Source organism: Myiozetetes cayanensis, unplaced genomic scaffold, assembly GCF_022539395.1.
Source record: "Myiozetetes cayanensis isolate MyiCay16 unplaced genomic scaffold, myiCay2020 scf15, whole genome shotgun sequence".
Classification (NCBI taxonomy): Eukaryota; Metazoa; Chordata; class Aves; order Passeriformes; family Tyrannidae; genus Myiozetetes; species Myiozetetes cayanensis.
In genome coordinates this window covers 19,014,992-19,034,265 of record NW_026087159.1, presented here as the reverse complement: position 1 = coordinate 19,034,265, position 19,274 = coordinate 19,014,992, and the positions used below count along the sequence as shown (strand labels likewise).

Genomic DNA, 19,274 nt, shown 5'->3' with positions numbered 1-19,274 from the left:
CATATTTTGTTAAGCTGACGATTTTATAAATGATTTATTCGAAGACTCGATTTCTTAGTTTTGAAAAAGTCTGATTAAACGCATCCATTGGATCCCCAGAGCGCTGGGAAGGAGGAGAAAGCAATTCAGTTATTGGCTGAAGGAAGTGGAAAAGCGAGATCACAAAGCCTGACCCGCTGTCACGGCAGCCCAGCAAACACCTGGAGGGGACAGGTGGCACCTGCCCCCAGCTCCTGCTCCTTCACAGAACTTCTGGATGCTCCCAAGCTGCCCAGGAAGAATTTAAGCCCTCTTGGGAGGTGGGGGGATGGTGAAAGCAGATGGAAACGCAGCTCTCCCCACTCCCTGTTTATCACGGGGTGGGGAAAGGATTTGAAATATGAGGAATTGTGTTTCTTCTACATTCACTGGGGACAGTTTTCCCCCAAATGGGTCACACAGTCCTGCTGAGGAGGGGGTTGGCTTGGGGCTGGTTGATAAGGGGTTGGTGTCTGCAGAGCCCACCCCAAGGCACCACATTCCTTGTCACAAAGGCACCTCTGTCACGACAGCGTGGTCAGGACCCTTTGGTGGGGTCTCCCTCGTGCTATGGAGTAGAAAGAGATTTCCAGCAGATTTCCAGCCTGCAGCTGATAAACACGGAGTTCTGAGCAGGGGAAGGTGAAGCTGATCTCTCCAAGGGAAGGTCCCACGGTACCCCCGTGTTTCCCTCAGATCCCGGGGGCACAGGGAGGAAAATAACTCAGGAACCCTCAAAGAATTTAAGGAGGGTTCCAAATACTGATCAAGAGCCCTTTTCCCCCTCCTTTTTACAACAGACTGTTTTGGGCACCAACTCTTCCCTCAGCAGCAGCACAGGGTGGAAGCATCTCTGAACACAGAGCTGGGATGGGTGAGGGACACCACAAGGTCCTGCTGGGGTTTGCTGCTTCTACAGGATTAATGGAGAGCTGTGAAACTTCCCCTCTCAGCTGTGCAGGTGGAACTGGCACCTAAGGAGAACCTACAAAGAGGAAATACTGGGATCTGTGCATTCAATGTTTGGATTAAATGGGGGCAGCGAGTTCAGCACCTGCACTGTGGGCACAGAGCAGCTCACACAGCACAGCCAGGAGGGGCTCAGCCCTGCTCTGAGGTCTGGGCAGGGCAGGGGGAACACCCCAAAAAGGATGAAAAATAATCAAATCCTAAAATGCCCTCTTGGTTCTGAAATTCCAACGTTCCTGTAACAAAAGGATTTGCTTTTGTTTCCTTACCCTGTGGCCTTTCAATGTGCCAGAGCCCTCCCATCTCCTGGGAGCTCTGGTACCTTTAGAATAGGAAAATTTTGGGGTAAAAAACCATACCTGAAAGTTTTTGCAGTAGGCAATGTGATAAAACCTCACAAAATTCCTTAAGAAAGGATGGAAGAGAAGGCACGGCGGGAAGTTTGTCAGCAAATACTGTGGCTGCTGAGTGTCACCCTCCACACAAACAACAGGCAGAGGGAACACCAGCAGGGCAGTACTGGAAGTCAAGGAAAAGTGGGAATTCCACCCCTCACTAACATGGTCATCTCTGCTTCCCAACATGCAGATCTTGCTGCTTCCCTTTTCCATCTCCTCAGAAATGCCCAGAGTACACCAGGATCTCTCCAGGCAGCACGGCTTGGATCAGTGACAAAGAGAAGATCCCAAAGATTTCCACACTGTTCTGCTAAAAAACCCCCTAAAAGTGGCAGCTGAAAAAAAAGGCTGAACAGGGAACAATGCAAAGCTTCCAAATCCTGAAGGCACTTGCTTGGAGGAGCACTTCCTAAGGTGAGGATTAACCAGAGCTGAGCCACACTGGAAAGGCCAGGCTGGGAGCACAGACAGCAAGAGCTGACTGTGCTCAAAGGCAGAGTGCGGTCCCATAAAGCTCCCAAAACCTTTGGCTTCCACCTGCTCCCTCTCCTGAGCAGGCACTGGGAGCTGCCTGGAGAGGGTGGAGGTGTCTGAGGTATGTGCAGTGTCTGTGTCAGGGGGAGGCACCAGCACGGAGAGCTCGGAGCACAGGGAGGGGCACCAGCATTCCTGTCCCACCACGGGGGTGGCACTGGGGGCTGCCTGCCCTTCCCATGAGTGGGACTGGGGGCTGCCTGACACTCTCAGAGGTGGGATTGGGGATGCCAGCCCCTCCCACAGATGGGAGGGGGGGCTGCCTGTCCCTCCCAGAGGTGGGATTGGAGGTTGCCTGCCCCTCCCAGGGGCTGGGCTAAGCCTGCAGCCCCAGCAGGCGGGCCGTGTTCAGGACGTCGTCCCTGGTCAGGTAACAGCCGCAGAGCTGCCGGTATCCCGTGAACGCTTCCCGGCCGTGCAAGGACACGCCAGTTATCCACAAACAGGGCCTGCAGGAAAGGGAAAAAACGGTCATCACAACCACGGCAGGACAGGTCCTGAAATGCCTGGAGACTGGAAGAGCAGGTAAGGGAGTGCCATGGTGGGCACAACACTGTGGGGTCACAGCCTTGGGATCCAGCACAGCTGGAGCCAGGAGCTGTGCCTAAAAGATGACAGGTACTAAAACACAGAAGCATTCTGGGCTGTTTCTCTGCTTCTCCACTGGAGAGGTTGGGCAACAGTTCAACAGCCAGTGGCCACCTCAGAATCCAAGAATGGATTGGGTTGGGAGGGACCTTAAAGCCCATCCCACTCCATTCTCCTGTCATGGGCAGGGACACCTTCCACTAGCCCAGGTTGCTCCAAGCCCTGTCCAGCCTGGCCTTGGACACTTCCAGGGATGGGGCAGCCACAATCTCCTGCCTCTGCAGTCTCACTCACCCATGTAAGGGGTCAAATATAACCTCAGAACTGTAATTTAGTTCCATCAAAATAAATTTATCTTCTGGAAGAAGTTAAAGGCTGAGCACTGCGTGTTTCATCCCCTTTGCTCTTGAGGGTCCTCATTTCAGTGACTGGAAAGATCCTCCTTCCCTCCCCCAGCTGGGACTAACCTTCCTCTGAGGCAGAGCTTGAACCAAACATTTCTGCCTTACCTGGAAGCTCACTCTCCTTTAGGACAGGAGGAACACACACACTCACACACAGAGGCCACTACTGTAACACAAGGTGCCTTAAAGCCGCTGTAGGCAGGAGAGCTGCCCCACACGGAGCTTTCAGCTCAGCAGCAGGACACTGGCACACCCATGGAGCACCCTGCTTCCTTCCCTGGAGCAAGCCCACACGATCACAGCTCCAAGTCCCACCTTGCCTGGCTTCAGCTTGACCCACAGCTCGTTCTCCGGCCGCCTGAGCTCGGTGGTGAGCGCGCGGTGCGCGTGGTACCAGCGGCGCACCACGTCGTGCGGCACCGTGTTGATGACAGCGCGGTCGTAGTTGTTGTACCTGCATGGGGGGGAAAAAGGGACAAGGGGAGGCCCAGTATCACTCCAGCTGCTTCCAGGGGAACCTCAGGAGCCTGCAGGATTAGTCAGTGTTTAAGGGAGGGTGCAGGGATGACCAGGGAGGTTACGCTGCAAGAGCAGGACTTTCGGGGAGTAAGAACTTTACACATGGAGTAAGAGGAGTTTCCTGTCAAGGTAAACCTCTTCTTCCTGGTTTTCCATGGAGGGATGTGGTGAGACTGAGGATTGTTCAGACTAAAAGTGCAAAGCAGTGCTGGACAACCTCCAGCACTGAGCCAAACTGGAGTTTCCAAAAAAAAAAAATCAGCCCAAATTTCCTCTGGAAGGGATCAGTCTGCACTCTCCCTGATCCCTGCATGCCAGGATAGCTCTCCTAGGGGCTTCTCCAGAGAAGGGCTGAATTCTTCTACCTCTCAAATGGAGGGCATGGAGCCACAGGGAGGATGCCAGGAGTGAGACATCAAAGCTCAGCACCGACCCCCACGTTTGTATGGGCGGTTCTGACGCTTCCTCTGAAGCAGGAGGAACACTCAGAAATACCCCCCTCAAAAATACGCTGGTTTTTAGTTCACAGCCTCTTCTGGAAAAACCACTTCCACCCCCCCCCCCTTTCCTCCCCCACGAGCAAGAGGCCTCCCGTTGGCCGTTACCTGATCAGGTAGAGCTCGTTGTTCCAGGGGTACACGTTGAGCACGGGCCCCACGCCGATCATGTGGTTGTGGCAGCCCCCCACGTTCTCCACGTACTCGTGTTTGAGGGGCACTCTGCTGAGCAGCTCGAAGTGCTCCGGGGCCCGGCGCAGCACCTGCTCCGCCGCGTGGAAACCGTCCACCAGCAGCGTCCGCCCGCCCGTGCCCTCGTGCTTCAGGCAGTGGAACACCTGGATGCTGTCAGGGGAGACACCACCCCAGAGGAATCACCCTGGCTGCCCGTCCTGAGGGCAGAAGGTGCTCCCCAGGGACACAGATGGCTGCTCCACCCACACCCTGCCCTTTCTCCAGGCCTCTGATCCCATGTGTTTTGCTGTGTGCTGCTTCCCAAAGCCACTGATGTGAGTGTGGGAGACTTTAGGGTCAGGTCTGTGGCCCAAAGTCCCAAACCTCACTCAAAGGAAGCTGTTGGCTGCTCCATCCCTGGAAGTGTCCAGGACCAGGCTGGACAGGGCTTGGAGCAACCTGGTCTAGTGGAAGGTGTCCCTGCACATGGAGAGGGGTGGAATGAGGTGATTTTTAAGTTCCCTTCCAACCCAAACCACTCTGGGATTCCATGGCTGTGTTCTAAGTCCATCCATGCAGCAGGACACAGAGGTTCAAAAGCATAAACCCACCTTCCTGGAACAGCTCAGAATAGGACAGTTAAAAAAGTGCTGCATGTGCTGGTGAGGTCTCCAGGAACTACAAGAGGAGCCCAGGTAACTCATGCAAAGGCATGTATGTCATGGTCTCCCAAAAGCAGTCAGAAGTCCCTCAGGGTTCTCTTTGGAAAGCCTGGAGCAGAGCAGTCCCAGTGAGGAGCTGACCTACAGGACATCCCCTCCCTAGTGGGAAGCCATCCAGCTCAGCTTTTGTCCTATTACTGCTCTGAAGCTTCTCTTTTCCTTCATCCAAGCGAGGCAGGCATTGCACTGCCAGGAACAAACACACAGGAGTTGCCTCCAGCCACCTACTCCCAATTTTCTCTTGCTGGAAAACTAATGGGGATCTTCTGGAAAAGCCTTTATCTTCCAATCTCCCTTCAGGGCCTGTTATTCCAGTCCCACAGCAGGTCATGTGGCAGGACCTGCCACCCCACCCTCACCTTTTCACCTGAGTGTTCTCCCCACCTTCTACCCACAACAGCTTCAGGATGATTTCAGAGTCAGTCCAGGAGCACTGGAGCAAAGGACACCCCGTGCCTTGGGGCAATCAGCTCCTGGGGCAGCTCAGGGCACTGGGAAAGCCTCCAGGGCAGGCTCAGGTCCCTGAGCAGTGAGAAATGCTGCAGCCTCCCACAGCCTGGGTTTCCCTCCTCCTGGAGCCTGAGTTTCCCTTTAGAAGAGGGTTAGGAAAGCCAGAAATTCCTGGGTTTCCTACACAGCTGTGATTTTGTAGAATTCCAAGCATTAATGGTCAGCCCTGCTCATTCACTGGTTGATGCACTCCAGTTGGCTGCAGGTGAGAATACACCTACCTGAGGGGAACCCTTCCAAGTGGAAAAGGAAGGTATAAAAATAGCTCTGGATTCTGGTGCTGAGCACTTCAGTCGAAGCTCTCCGGAAGGCTGAAGTTCTGATCACTAATTAATTCTTTTATTTGGCTTTGGGGAAGGTTTTGTGAGCTCCCAAAAAAAGTCAGCCAAGCAGGTAGGTCATAAAAGCACATGGGTCCTGCAGGTTCACTGGGAATAGGGAAGCAAAATAGATCTGGCTGGAATGGTGGAGATCCAGATTCCAGATCCACAAGGCCCAGTAAAATCCACTTACTTTGCTCCTGACACTGAGCTGCTCCAGAACAAACACCACCACCCAAAGCTTCCTGCCTGGCTGGCCACAGCCAGGTACAGCCAGGTCAATCCACCTTTCCTGCTCTGAAGGGCTGCTCCAAAACCCAGGTGCAGCCAAAGATCTCACCCTTCCATCTTCCTCTCTTCTTGCAGCTCTTTTCCCATTAAGATGTTTACCAAATTCACAGCCTCACCGTGGGAAGAGCTAATCCTGCCCTGGGGCCTGATGGCTTCTCTTTGTATCCCTAGATCCATGTGGGATCACAATGCTTCCACCTGTTCTCCCACAGGCCATTTCCAGAGGATTCCCCTCTTGGGAAAGCAGGCAGAAAGGAAAAAGCTAGGAAGTGAGTCTAAGTCATAGAATCCTGGAATCACAGAACAGTTTAGGTTGGAAGGGACCTGAAAAATCACATCATTCCACCCCCTCACCATGCTGGCCAGGTTGGAAGGGGCCTGGAGCAACCTGGGCTAGTGGAAGGTGTCCCTGCCCATGGCAGGGGGTGGGACCCTAAACCCAAAGCATTCTGGGATCCCATGATCAGACAGGCCCCAGAATCACTGTGTGACCAGCAGCACATCCCAGCAGCACAAGGAAGCCTGTGCTGGTGGGAAAGGCATTGCTGTGGCCTCACTCCTGCACCCTGCCTGTGTCTGGGAAGCAGCAGCAGCAGCAGGACGTACCCACAGGGCTCCTGGAAGTAGGTGGTGTCCGTGTGCCGGTCCAGGGCCAGTTTGGTGTAGGCTGTGTCTCCCCGGGAGAAGTCAGAGGTGAAGTACCACATCCTGCCATAAATGGTCTCCCTGGAAAAGAGTTATGGAGCACTGTGGGGATAGGCCTGATCCCCTCTTGCATTCAGAGTTACTGCCCTGCATCCTAAGTACAGAATAATTAAAGTAAAACATCTTGACAAAATTTACAGTCAAGAGACATTGCTTCTAATCCCTCTTCAAGTATTCAAATTCCTCTCTTTCCTCCCAAAAGGCTGGTGGTGACAAGTCTTGCTTCCTGTCCACAAATACAGATGTTTTCACACTGAGCATCATCCCCAGTCAAATCACTTGAGTGACACAAGGAGCTGCCCAAGTGCAGTCAGCCCTTCCTTGTACCCACACAGGGTTACCCAGTAATTCCATTTCTTCTTCCCAGGATCCTGTGTTCTCACCCACCTCATCCCTACAAACATGCACAGGAGGGAAGGGACAGCAGCAAGGACAAACAGCACTCAGGGGCTACACAGGGAGGATGTCTGGAGACAGAAGTTGGTTGGATATTCCCTGGAGCCCCTCATTCCTATTTGGAGTGACCATTCATCAAAAAGAAATCCCTCCTTTTCCAAGGCAAGTCAAACTGTTCCTGCAGCTTGGATAAAACTCCAAACTCCCTGCCCAGCCTGCTGTGCTGGTGGTGCTTTACACAAACCCAGCAGACATGTTTCTCACTCTGTTTTTCTTTAGTGAGAACCATAACTGGTTTTTGAAGTTCCTGGCTCCCAGGGCTGGTTTTTGATGTCCCTGGCTCCCAGGGCCAGGCTGCCCTCCCGACCCCTCAAGTCATAACAGGAAATGTCTCTCCTTGCAAAGCTCTGCTCTTCCCAGACAGCCACTTCCTTCAGTCCCTGCTCTCTACCCAGTCCCACTGTCACAAAAGTCATTCTAAGCTCCCGGGGCAGCTCCATAGCCCAGTGACTCCCAGCTCTGCCACAGAAGGGGGCAGATCCCACCACGGGATCCTCCATCCCAGGGCCTGTGGGGCAGCTGGAAGCTGCAGAAGACGCAGAGCTTTTGTTTGCAAACCAGGCCATGCCACAAAATAGACAGGATAAGGACACAGCACCTTTCCAAACAAGGAGAAAACAAGTTTACCCTCCCCAGGACAGCCCCAGTTACCTGATGATGCTGATCCTTTCTGCCAAGATTTCCGTGTCCTCTTTGGTGGGAGCGACGTTCTCCACGAAAGCAATCCCGTACAGCAAGAAGTTCTGCAGGAATTCCTTCAGGCCCTCGTCTGTCTCCAGGAAGCTCCGGCAGTCAACGGAGGGGACCTGGGCTTGCCGGTAGATCTCTGCATTCCAGAGGATCCGGGGTGCATCACCTGCTTCTTCTGCCCCTCGTAGCTGTTCTTCACCAGCCACTCCAGCCCGTAGCGTGTCACGTGTCCATCCGGCCCTGGGACACGGGACAAAGGGCACAGTCACCACTGAACAGCCCGGGATCGTGGTCATGGCATCGGTCAGGACAGGCCTCACCCCCCTCACCTGCCTGGACAAGGGCTCTCTGCACCCTGGTGCCACCCAAAATATTATCTGTAAGGTCACGACTCCTGAAAAAATTATCACTGCAACAACTCCCTCCCAGTTCAGGGCTGCTGCAAGTCCCTCCAAAAATTCAGGCCTCAGTGGTGCACCCTCAATGGTTTTGGTTGACAGGATTCCATGAGAAGCAAATCATCTGAAGCCAGGCCCTTGAATAAAGGCAAGCTCCATCAAAAGGAAGGAAACAGGTGGGAAACTGAGGAGGAAGGGAAGAAAATGGGCACTGTGATCAGGGGTGACACCACCTCAAACACACCCGTGTCTTGACCCATCTGTTCACCACCTGCATTTCTGGGGTATTCAATCAAACCAAGCAAATGCCCACCCACTGCACACAACTATTTCTACCCAAAGAAGGGCTGGGGGAGGAAAACCAGACACAACTTAAGGCTGAGGTGTGTTCACAGTAAGAGCAGCGTTTCAAACCTGCTCCCAGCTCGATACCTTCCCAGCCAGCCACCGATTTTGGGATAACGCCGTCCCGTCCCGGCAAAGCCGAGCGGGATCCATCAACCAGAAGAGGAAGGGCAGGGGTGCTGTGGCACTCACAGGTGAGGAAGAGCGTGCTCTCGTCCACCCGCACAGCCTGGGGTCTGATGGCCAGGTCCACGCTGGCCGTGTCCAGGCTGCGCTGGTTGGTCTTGGCGTTGTAGCAGGAGGCGGAGCGGCAGTGATCCCGCAGCCACACGAAATCCAAGCGCATCAGGGTGCTCCCATACCGGAGCTCTGCAAAGGGTGGGAGCAAAGGATGCTTTGGGGAAACAGGGAGAAAAAACAGAGCCCAGAATGCAAGCCCAGAGCCCACACGTTATGGTAACACTGATAGGGGACATAAAGGTAGCTCTTGATGTAAATTGTCACATGAGGAAGACCAGGCAGGACATCTTAGCAAAGGCCTGGCAGTCAGGGATCCCACCAGCTTCCCTTCTTATCAAGTCTTATCAAAGAACCATCCCAGAATGGTCTGGGTTGGAAGGGACCTTGTGGTTCATCCAGTTCCACACCCTGCCATGGGCAGGGACAACTTTCCACTAGCCCAGGTTGCTCCAAGCCCTGTCCAACCCAGCCTCGGACACTTCCAGGGATGGGGCAGCCACAGCTTCTCTGGGCAACCTGTGCCAGGGCCTGCCCACCCTCAAAGGGAGGAATTTCTTCCCAGTATCCTGTCTAACCCTGCCCTCTGTCAGTGGGAAGCCATTACACTGCAACATCCCCTCCTGCAGCGGGAAGGAGCACGGCTGACACTCATCCTGTGCCCAGACCTCCCTCCAACATCTCTTCCACAAGGGGTAAAGTTCAGAGCTGCACATCACAGAGTTGCAGAGCCCCAGCACAGGAGCGCAGAGAGGAGTCAAAAAATCATTAAGCCTCTCTCTGTCCCATCTTGGGACAGTTTAGGAATACTCAAAGCCCTTAGAAGGCAACAGGAGAGCCCTTCCTGCTCTAGTCCCACCCAGCTTTGAAATTCAGGTATCTGAGGTCACTTTGCAGTGACAAAACTACAATATCCTTTCTGGGGGCCACTGTAAGGTGCTGAGCAATTCCCTTTGCTTCCAACTGACTCGGAGTACTGAGATGCAACTGGCCTCAGGAGCCATCACCCAGGACAACATGCACCAGTGGGGGCAGAAGAGGTGGGCACACACCAGATCCTCCCTGCCAGGAGAGCCTGAGCACAGCAGAGAACACGCTGCCTGGCAGGGCAGGGCTCAGATGCAGTTTTTGAGCTGGAATCCCTGGGTTTGACTTCTGATTTAGCACCGCCTCGCTTATCATATATAAGACTTGCTGCCAGCGGACAAGCCCGCTCCGTCCCGCCTTCGGGAATTCTCAGAGGGAACCAGCGCGCTGGTCATTTCAGAGGGAAAAAAAATGGGAACAAGGTCTGGAAAGTCTCAGTGCTCTGCCCGGGCAGCCTCAGCAGCAGGAGCACACAAACACCTACCGAGATGGTCGCCGTGCAGCTGCCAGGCACAGTGCAGGGGCTGCGGGGCCGTGTGGTGCCCTCGTGCCATCGCCGCCACGATCCTCGGACACCCACGCCCGGAGCTCCCCCGGAGCAGCCACGCCAGCCTCCGCCACCACATCCTGTCAGGAGAGAGGGAACAGGGAACAAGGTGATTCGGCTGCGCTGCTGGGTCATAAACCCCAGCAGGACACAACCCTGAGGAGACACAAAGGAGATCCCGGCACGGGTTGCCCAGAGAAGCTGTGGCTGCCTCATCCCTGAAAGTGTTCGAGGCTGGACACCTGGAGCAACCTGGGCTAGTGGAAGGCGTCCCTGCCTACAGCAGAGAGATAAACCTGGTGATTTTAAGGTCCCTCCCAACCCAGATCATCCCATTATTCTGTGATTTATCAGGCAAAGCCATTCCAGGAAGGACGGCTGTGCAAACAAGACTCTCGTGCAAAACAGGGGCAAAGTATCATCTCTGCAGGTCTTTTCCCCGCTCCAGCATTCCTAGTTTGAATTTACCACTCCTGGATGGAACTGCAGTGATCAGGGAAGCAAAACGACCTTGGTTAGAGAAGCAATAGCAGAGAAATCCAGTAATTAGGTCAGCTCTAGAAAAAGCAGGCAAAACAACGAGGAGGAGGAAGATCTCTGCTTCTGGTGAAGGACACAGCTGGCATGGAGGAGAAACCACCGTGGTTAATTTTAGGATAGAGATTAGAAGGCAATTTCTCAGAGGGAAATTTGTAACAACTCTTCAGTGCAAGGAGCAAGGGCAAAAAACTGACAAGTTTCAAGAGGTGAAGCCTCAGTTCAAACGTCCCGTTGTGTTTACGAATTTCTGGGGGCCAGGTCTAAACCCAGCAGGATTTTAGCAGCACTTTGAAGTGCACAGAAATGTGGTATCTCTGGATAAGACACAGGCTCAGAAAGCATTTCTTATCCCAGACTTCTGATTTTCCTTTGCTGTCTTATCTGGAGAGCCCAGGCACCGGGGCTCTGGCTGCCCAACCTGCTTCTCCACTGCAGAGATCTCAAAAGTTGGTGATAACAACTAAATCCACAGAGGTGCCACATTCCCAGACAACAACTTGTTAAGCAGGAAAAAAAAACAACCCTACAAACCAGACATCTCTAGGGGGAAAAAGTGGAATGTTTTTACAAGAGAAAGTGGTTTGAGATGAAGACACACTCCAGCCACAGGTTCCTGGGCCCAGCTTTGGCTCTGCAGAGGGGCTGCAGACCCCACCTGGCTCCAACCTCCTTTTCCAAGACATCCATTCCCCATCCCCCCTCCCCAGCTTTGAAAATCTAGCAGAGGAAAAGCCATGAGCCCAACTTGACGAGCAAACCTGATAACCAAGGGAAGGAATTCCTACAGCTACAGAAAGCCAGGAGCTGCCCCTGATGTTTACTGGCTTTAAAAGCTGATAGAAATGATTTAAATCCCTGACCCAGAGACTCACAAAGCTTAAGATGATTCTTTGAGAAAGAGGGAACCTCTGTCTAGTTTGGCTTTTGGATCCACTAACCCGAGGGGGGGGGTGGAAAACAGAAGGAATCTTGTTTGCACACTCCTGATATCTCCTCACCCAGAACCCAGAACTGCTGGGAGCAGCTCATCCACAAACCCATCTGGCACATGACCTGTGCCTGGGGCAGCTCCAGCCTTACTTTGATCTCTCCATGCTCATCCCTTTTATGTCATCCTCTCCCAGTATCAAAACTGAGCAGGGAACAAACACAGGTAGTGTGAGGTGACCCAGATAGTTAAATCTAATCAGAGAGACCTCCTGTTGCTCTTACTGGAAGAAAACACCACAGGCAGCCCACAGAGAGCCTTAAATTCAATCTTTCCAAGAGAGACTGAAACTAAGAGGAGCTAAAATCAAAAAAACCTTTATGATTAAGAGAGGATTTACATTTTTGGTTGGTTAGTAAGAGCTGACAGCTCCCTCCTGGCTGGAATGAGCTACATGAACAGCAAACTCTCTTCCTGCTCCTCCTGCTGCCTCACCTCTATGCTTTCTGTTGTCCAGACCTTGCACAGCTCACCTGGGCAGCAGTGAAATGAGAGAATTCTGGACAAAATTCCCCTTGGAGTTCAAAAAGAAAGGGCAGGAGGGAGAAGACATTAAACTACCAGGTGCATAAAGACACGTGGTGGGTGACACAGAGGAGCAGGCACAGAACCCACGCTGGGCCTGGCAGGGTGAAGAGGAGCAACAGAGCTGCAGGGAAAAGCAGAAAACCCAAAGCTGTTGTGGTTTGAGGAATTCCAATCAGTCTGTGGAGAAAGAAAAAGGACAGGAGATGCTGTGGAAGGAGTGGGAAGGAAGGACGGGCCTCACAGGGGGCTCATCTGCCGGGGCATTTCCCGCCTGGCCCTGCAGTTTGTCTCACAAGAAACATCTGAAAGAACTAAAACTGGTTTTAAGCTCTTTGTGGAAAAGCCACAATCCCCATTCTGTGCAAAGACAATGCTGAAAGAACAAGTAACTAAGTAGTGTCAGCAAGGGGAACGTCTAAGGAAGGAGAAACCCCATAAATATTGGGGCTTTCACAAGTTTTTAGCAAACCCCCCCTGGGCACAGGGTGACCCCACTGCCCTCCCTGCTCTGCTGTGCCCAGACCTGCTCCAGCACATCCAGCCTGTTTGTCCAGCTCCTCTGAAAAAAAAAACCAAACAAATGAATAAGTTTTCCATGAAAAACATTTCAAACATTCATCTGCTCCCACTCACACAGCCTCTCTCACTTCTGGAAGCACCTGGCTAGAGCCAAGGGTTCTGATCCGTAATAAACTGGGAAATGCCAGTAGCACAACAGCCTCAAAGAGAGGGAAAGAGAAAAGGAATTGGTTTTCAGGCCGCCTGAGAAACCCTGTCTGCAAACCTCATGTCCTGCTGTCTCCTGGCTCCAAAGGGCTCCTTCGACCTGCCAGTTCTCCCTGCAGTGGAGGGAACACTGAGGAAAAGAGGAATTCTGCAAAGGCTGAGCTGCCTTGAGGGCTGTGCCAGAGCCAGAGGGGCAGAGAGCACGACCCCAGGGGACAAACCAGACCCCCCAGGATGGCAGCACCTCTTAGACAGGACACAGGCAGAGTTTAATAGCCCCAGCTGACCCAGTTAATTACAATTAATTACCACAGAGACAAAAGGCAGACTGGTTGTTCCCTGCTGAGCCTCTGTTCCCCCCCACCCCAGACATCTCCATCAGATCTCAGCTGTCAGGAACCAGATTCCCCTTCCAGCCCTTCCCCACGTGGGATTTCAATGAAATTAAGGAGCTAATAAAGACATCCCAGGCACTGCCAGCTTCACAGCTACTTCATTTTCCTGGAAGTAAAGGGAATTATCTGCTCACCCTCTGTTTCACACCGACCACCTGACTCCAGGCCCCATGCCCAGAACCTTATTCCAGCCCTCCTGTTTGCACCTATCCCGAGTAAAGTCCTTCCAGGCAGCACAGCATAACAGAAACAAGCTCTAATTCCTTTTTTTTTTTTTTTTTTTTTCCCCAGCAAAGCAACCAACCCTCATGGCAGAACCCCCAGGGGGAGAGTTACTGGAATAAATTTCTATTTTGCAATCACTTCATGCATGTGCCCTGGGTCCTGCCCGGGCACAGACGGGCCAGGCAGCTCTCCCGGGCAGGGACGGGTTTTTTTTCTAGGGAAAGAGGGAGAACAAAAAAAAAAAAAGGGGGGGGGGGGGAGAAAAACCACAGGATCTGTGTCGATCACTGTGCGAACCCCGTGTCTGTGTCACCTGGGGCTCTGCGGGCGCGGGGCTGAGCTGGGGGCTGATGGAGCGAGGCTTGCGGTGCTGAACGGATGGGACTCCCGAGGGTCTCCACTGCCGCTCCCGGCTCTTCCCTGCTCCTTCCTCCTCCTCCTGCTGCTGCCGCTGCCGCCGCTCCCTGCGCCCAGCAGGCCGAACGCGCCGCTCGGGAGCTCTCACACATCGAGGGAACCGGCGCGCCGGGCACCCTTTGGAGGGGAACAAAACAAGGGAAAAAAGCCACGTTACGAACGGGTCTCTCCGCAGACGGGGCCCGAGGCGGGCCCGCCGCCCCCCGACCCACCTGTGCGGCTCCCCGGGCCCGGCCCCGGTGCTCGGAGCGGCGCTGCCGGGCCCCAGAGCCCGCGGGCGGCGGCGGGGCCGGGCCGGGAGCGGGGCCGGGGCCGCCTCAGGCCGCCCCGGGGCGGGGCCGCCGCCGCCGCCATAGAGATGCGCGGGGCAGAGCGCCCGCAAAGCATAAAGCCGGGGCGGGCCGGGGATGGCACCGGGCCGGGATGGGAGCGGGGCGGGCGCGGGACGGGAGTGGGACGGGAGCGGGGCCGCCCCGGTACCGGGAGGCCGCGGGACAGAGCACCGCCCGCGCCATAGAGAGCGGGGAGGGAGGCGGATAGAGCGCCGCGCACCCACACCATAGAGACGTGCGTGTCCCGACAGCGCGGGGGTGGCGAGAGCGGTGACAGGCTCAGGGCACGGAGCGGGGCGCGGAGAGGCGCTGCCCCCTGGCGGCCGGGCGGGGCGGCGCTGCCCGGTCCCGGTCCTGTCCCTGTCCTATCCCTGCTCCATCCTTGTCCTGTCCCCGTCCCTTCCCGTGCCCCTGCTTTGCCTCTTTCCCTGTTCCGTCCCTGTCCCGTCCCTGTCCCTACCACTTTTCCCTGCCCCTGTCCTGCCCCGGTGCAGGTGGCGGGTAGGGGGAGGAGGAAGGGGCGGAGGCGAGATAGACACACCACCTTTCGGGTTATAAAACGCTGATTTCCGTCAAAAGGCACCGGAGCAGCGGCTCGTACGCGGGAAAGGCAGCGGGTCCCCGCTGGAGGGCCGCCTCGGCCCGGCGGTGGGGCTGCAGCCCCCCGATCCCGCTCCCACCTCTCCCTCCGGGACACGATCCCAGCCCCGCATCCTCCGTATCCCAGACCCCGCCGGGTCCCAGGCCCCGGAGCTCCGGGTTGTTCTCCAGCACGAAGCGTCCGCGGGGGCAGCATCGTGGGAGCGAGATGGTGGATCAGAAGGAGCCCCAGACCCGAAAGTGGGAGCGGCACTGGGGACTCCCCGAGAATGGGTGACACGTGGTGGCACTGGAGCCCTGAGCTGTGGTTACCTGGGGATAAGGTTAAACCTGTCAGACATAGGGAATTCCAGGATGGATTGGGAGGAACCTTAAAGCCCATCCATTTCCACCCGCCCTGCCACGGGCAGGGACACCTTCCACTAGACTCGATTGCTCCAAGCCCCGTCCAACTTGGCCTTGGACACTTCCAGGGACATCTTCCTCTGTGCTTAAACGTGATGGTGCCTCGCCATGTTGGGAATGGGGCAGGATGAGGTCCCAGTGGTGTCTCCCGGGTTTGGGAATGGGGCAGGATGAGGTCTCAGCGCGTTACCTGCGCAGTCAAACCAGCCCGGAGAAGCACCCGGAGCTTCTCCCCAGTGCTGTGCCGGAATTTCCACGCCCCGGTTTTCCAAACTCCAGGTGTTTTGAGCCTTTCCAGTTTCCCTGCCGTGGCACTCCCGGGTGTGCGGCTCTGGCAGGAGGCAGAGGAGCCTCAGGAGCCTCTGCCCGCGTTGCCCTCGCAGCGAGGGGACGCAGTGGTGCCACCGCGGATTCCCCGTTTCCGAGAGCGTTTTTCAGGAAAGGGATGGGGGCGGCGCCTGGAACAGGCAGAGGAGTTGTCGGGGATCTGCCGCTTCCCAAAAACCTCGGTGCAGCTCCCGCGGGAGATAAACAAGTTAGTCACTGGGTGAGCTCACGGCACAGGCATCCCGGCCTCCATGAGAATTTGTCGCGGGCCCTTCCCGGGGTGCGATCGTGCCCCGGTGCCGGATCCCCGGAGGAGGCAGCGGATGCGGTGACCGGCCCCGTGCTCCTCGTGCTCGGGCAGTGCCTGCCGCCTGTCCCTTGGTCCTTCCTGACAGGAAGCCCTGTCCCCTGTCCCACCGTGCCCCGGCACAGCCCCTCAGCCCGCCGGGTGCCTGCGGGATCCAGGCGTGTTCCCGACGGGAGCAATGGATGCCAGTAAAGGCGATTAAACAGTGACTCAGCTGCAGGGCTGCTCTCGGGGGTCTGGGGGCTCTGGGGAAGAGGTATCCCAATCCCGTGGTGTCCCAATGGCTGCGTTTGGGATGGGCAGTGCAGCGGCATTGGGATGTCCCGTGGTTCGTGCTCACGGGGCTGTTTCTCCTCGGGGTGTTGGGCACGCTCTCCAGAGCTCACCGGGATTTGTGATCCCTCCTGTGCCCCGTAGGGTCCCATGGGATGGGGACAGGCAGCGCCACGCCCCCTCGGAGGGGCTGACATCCCCCCCGCAGCTGCCCAGCGATCTGGAGATGCACCTGCTGCGTGGCCTCAGCACGTAGGAACTCACGTGCTGGGAAAGAAAGTGCTTGGGAGCTTTCTGGGGATTTCCCAGGGAGAGTTGGGACCTGGGAATTTTCTGCCCTCCCCCTTCTCCCCTCCTTCCTCACTCACACGCTACTCCCGGGGTCACAGACGGCTTTAAAAAAAGCAACAGCCCACACAATGCTCTTCCCTTCTCCAGCGGGTGCTGGTGACGAGATCCCGCATCCGGTCCAGGGGATCCGGAATTAGCCCTCTGCCTGGGAAAGGCCCTGCCAGTCCCTGCCAGTGGCTCCCACTCCGTGGGACTCCCATTGCCCACATGGAGGAAAGGGACTCTGGATCCTGCACGGGCATCCTCCATCGGGTCATGCAAGGAATCTGTCCCCCTTCCCTGCCCACGGGGTTTCTAGGGGCTGCTGGTGTCAGTGCTGATGTCATGCAGTGCTTTGGGTGACGTGCAGAGCATACACAGGTTTCTCTTTGCACGTGGGGGATCTTCTAGGACAAAGTCAGGACAGGGAATTCACATTTTCCAGGAAATCTTGTGGCTCTTTCCAGGAGAGCAGCAGAAACCATGGGCGGCTGAGCCAAGGGGGTGTTCCTGGAAGTGGTTTGCAGGACAAAAGTTCTGGAAAGTGTCACTGTGGGTGGTGGAACATGAATGACCAGTGCCAGCCCAACCCAACATGAATGATCCAAAGGAACCCAACACAAATGACCCAACCCAACACGAATGACCCAACACAACATGACCCAACCAGCCTCAATATAACCTGACATGAACGACCCAACCCAGCTGACCCAACACAACCCAACCTGACACAAAAGACCCAGCAGGAATGACCCAACCCAACCCAACAACAATGACCCAACATAACCCAAGTCAACCTAAATGACCCAGCCCAATGAGAGTGACACAGCACAACCCAACATGAATGACGTAACCCAACAAAACCCATTGTGGATGATGCAGCACAGCAAGATCCAAGGAAAATCAAAAAGATCTTCTAGAAAGCTCCAGGAGAGGAGGGTCCATGGGCCAGAGCTCCAGCTGTCTGGTCCTCACCTAACTCCTGCTACAAGGCTGTTGGAATGAAACAGAAACCTCTCCGACCAGGCCTTCCCCTCCAAACAGGCCGGGAGGTTCTGGTGACTGTGTGTTGGGGACCTGGGAGTCCAGGGAGATTTTCTAGTGATCCAAGGGCTATCAGAGCCAAGGGATATGTGCTGGTCCCTCAGGCACAGCTGTGGGCTGCTCATGGGGCCACTTGTGGCATCATTTTCTACTCCGGCGTTTCTTGTCCCTGAGGCCAGGCTCCCACTCCCAGGAATGCATCACATCCCCATGGAAACAGAAATGCTTACTTATCTGACTTGTTTCAGTCATTTTTAATTTAACTAAATTCCCCATTTCTCTCTCTCTTTATTTTTTTTTTTGGTTATTCGAAGGAAGGAAGGAAGCCCAAACTCGGATGTTTGTTTGTTCTGTCCTGGCCGATGTTCCCTTGGTCGCGTTCCAGGGGCTGATAAACTGGCAGGGAAGTGGAGCGTGGAGCACGGCGGAGCCTGGGAAAGGCTGTGACCCTGCTTCCCCCTGGCCTTACGTCACGCTTTCTCTCCGATTAGCTTGGCCTGGGGGCCGCCTCTGCCAGCTGCCTTGGTGGCCCCCTCTGCTCCCTTTGTCCCCAGCTCTTGGTGGGACATCCACCAGGAAAACATCTCCTTGCACCCAGGTTCCTCCCTCCCTGCCCTGGTGTCACCTCCAAACCCCATGGTGTGGTTGGGACCTGTGGGTCACCCCTTGCCAGTGGGACCGTGGAGAGGGAGAACCCATATGGATGGATCTGGGCTCAGGTGGGAGTTGTGTTCTTCTCACAGACCTTCACTGTCTTCATCCAGGCAGGTCCCACCTGGGATGGTCCCATCCAGTGATGTCTGAGGCTGTCACAGCCCCCAGGCAGGGCAGAGATGTGTGCTCGCTGGTCTGAGCAATGCCAGGAGCTCCTCCCAAGGCTCCTGACAAGAGCCATCAGCTTGGAAAGCGTCTCCTCCCTCCAAGTGGGAACATGTCCCTGAAGAGGGAAATACCTGTGGGGCATGGAATATGTGCCATAGATGGGGGAGCTGGGGGTTTTGTGGGTCCCTTGCTCCCTGCTCCCTGTCTGGGGTCAGGGATGTGGTTCAAGGAAAGGGGAATGTGTAATGGGGGCTGGACCTGTTCAGGAAGCTTCTGAAGCTCTCCTGGGAAGAGCATCTTCCCTGGGATATCGGAATGCCTGGGGAGGTGAGACTTTGTCCCCCTTGTCCCCCAGGATCCCTGGGTTGGGAGACACATTTAGGTGGGCTCAGGAGATGAGTTCCTGGGAGCTTTGCAGGGTAAATGAGGATGCTGGAGGTTCCAGAGGGAGATGCTGGAGCAGGAAGACAACAGGATCATCTCTCCATCAGACATGGAGCCTTTGCTCTCTGTGATCTTTTCCTTGCAGCAGTCAGGGATCCTGGAGACAACCTTTGGGTGTCCCCTCCTTAGGCAAGGACAGGAGGGGATGTGGATGTCCCCCCAGATCTCCCTGGTGATGGTCCTCGTGCAGGAGACTCCAACTTCTCTCATCCAAGGCATTGCAGGAGGCTCCCAAACCTCCTCTCTCGGGCCTCACATCCCAGCAGCTCTTCTGCCTCCTGCTCCTCTGCCACGGAGGAGATTTTTCCAGCCATCTCAGTACATTTCCTCATCTCTCCCAGCACATCCCAGCATATCGGGGGTCCCCGAGCTCTGGGCAGGG

General features: G+C 55.4%; 1 protein-coding gene across 1 annotated transcript; it reads right to left on the bottom strand.

Moving 5' to 3' along the window:
* Positions 1-4: 4 nt before the first annotated feature.
* Positions 5-14,040, bottom strand: TMLHE (trimethyllysine hydroxylase, epsilon). The gene is given in 10 exon segments (XM_050310835.1): positions 5-2,340; positions 2,342-2,368; positions 3,227-3,365; positions 4,036-4,272; positions 6,551-6,670; positions 7,757-7,955; positions 7,958-8,035; positions 8,731-8,907; positions 10,127-10,269; positions 13,905-14,040. Coding segments are annotated over 9 exon segments (1,224 nt in total). The 5' UTR covers position 10,269; positions 13,905-14,040; the 3' UTR covers positions 5-2,235.
* Positions 14,041-19,274: the final 5,234 nt, after the last annotated feature.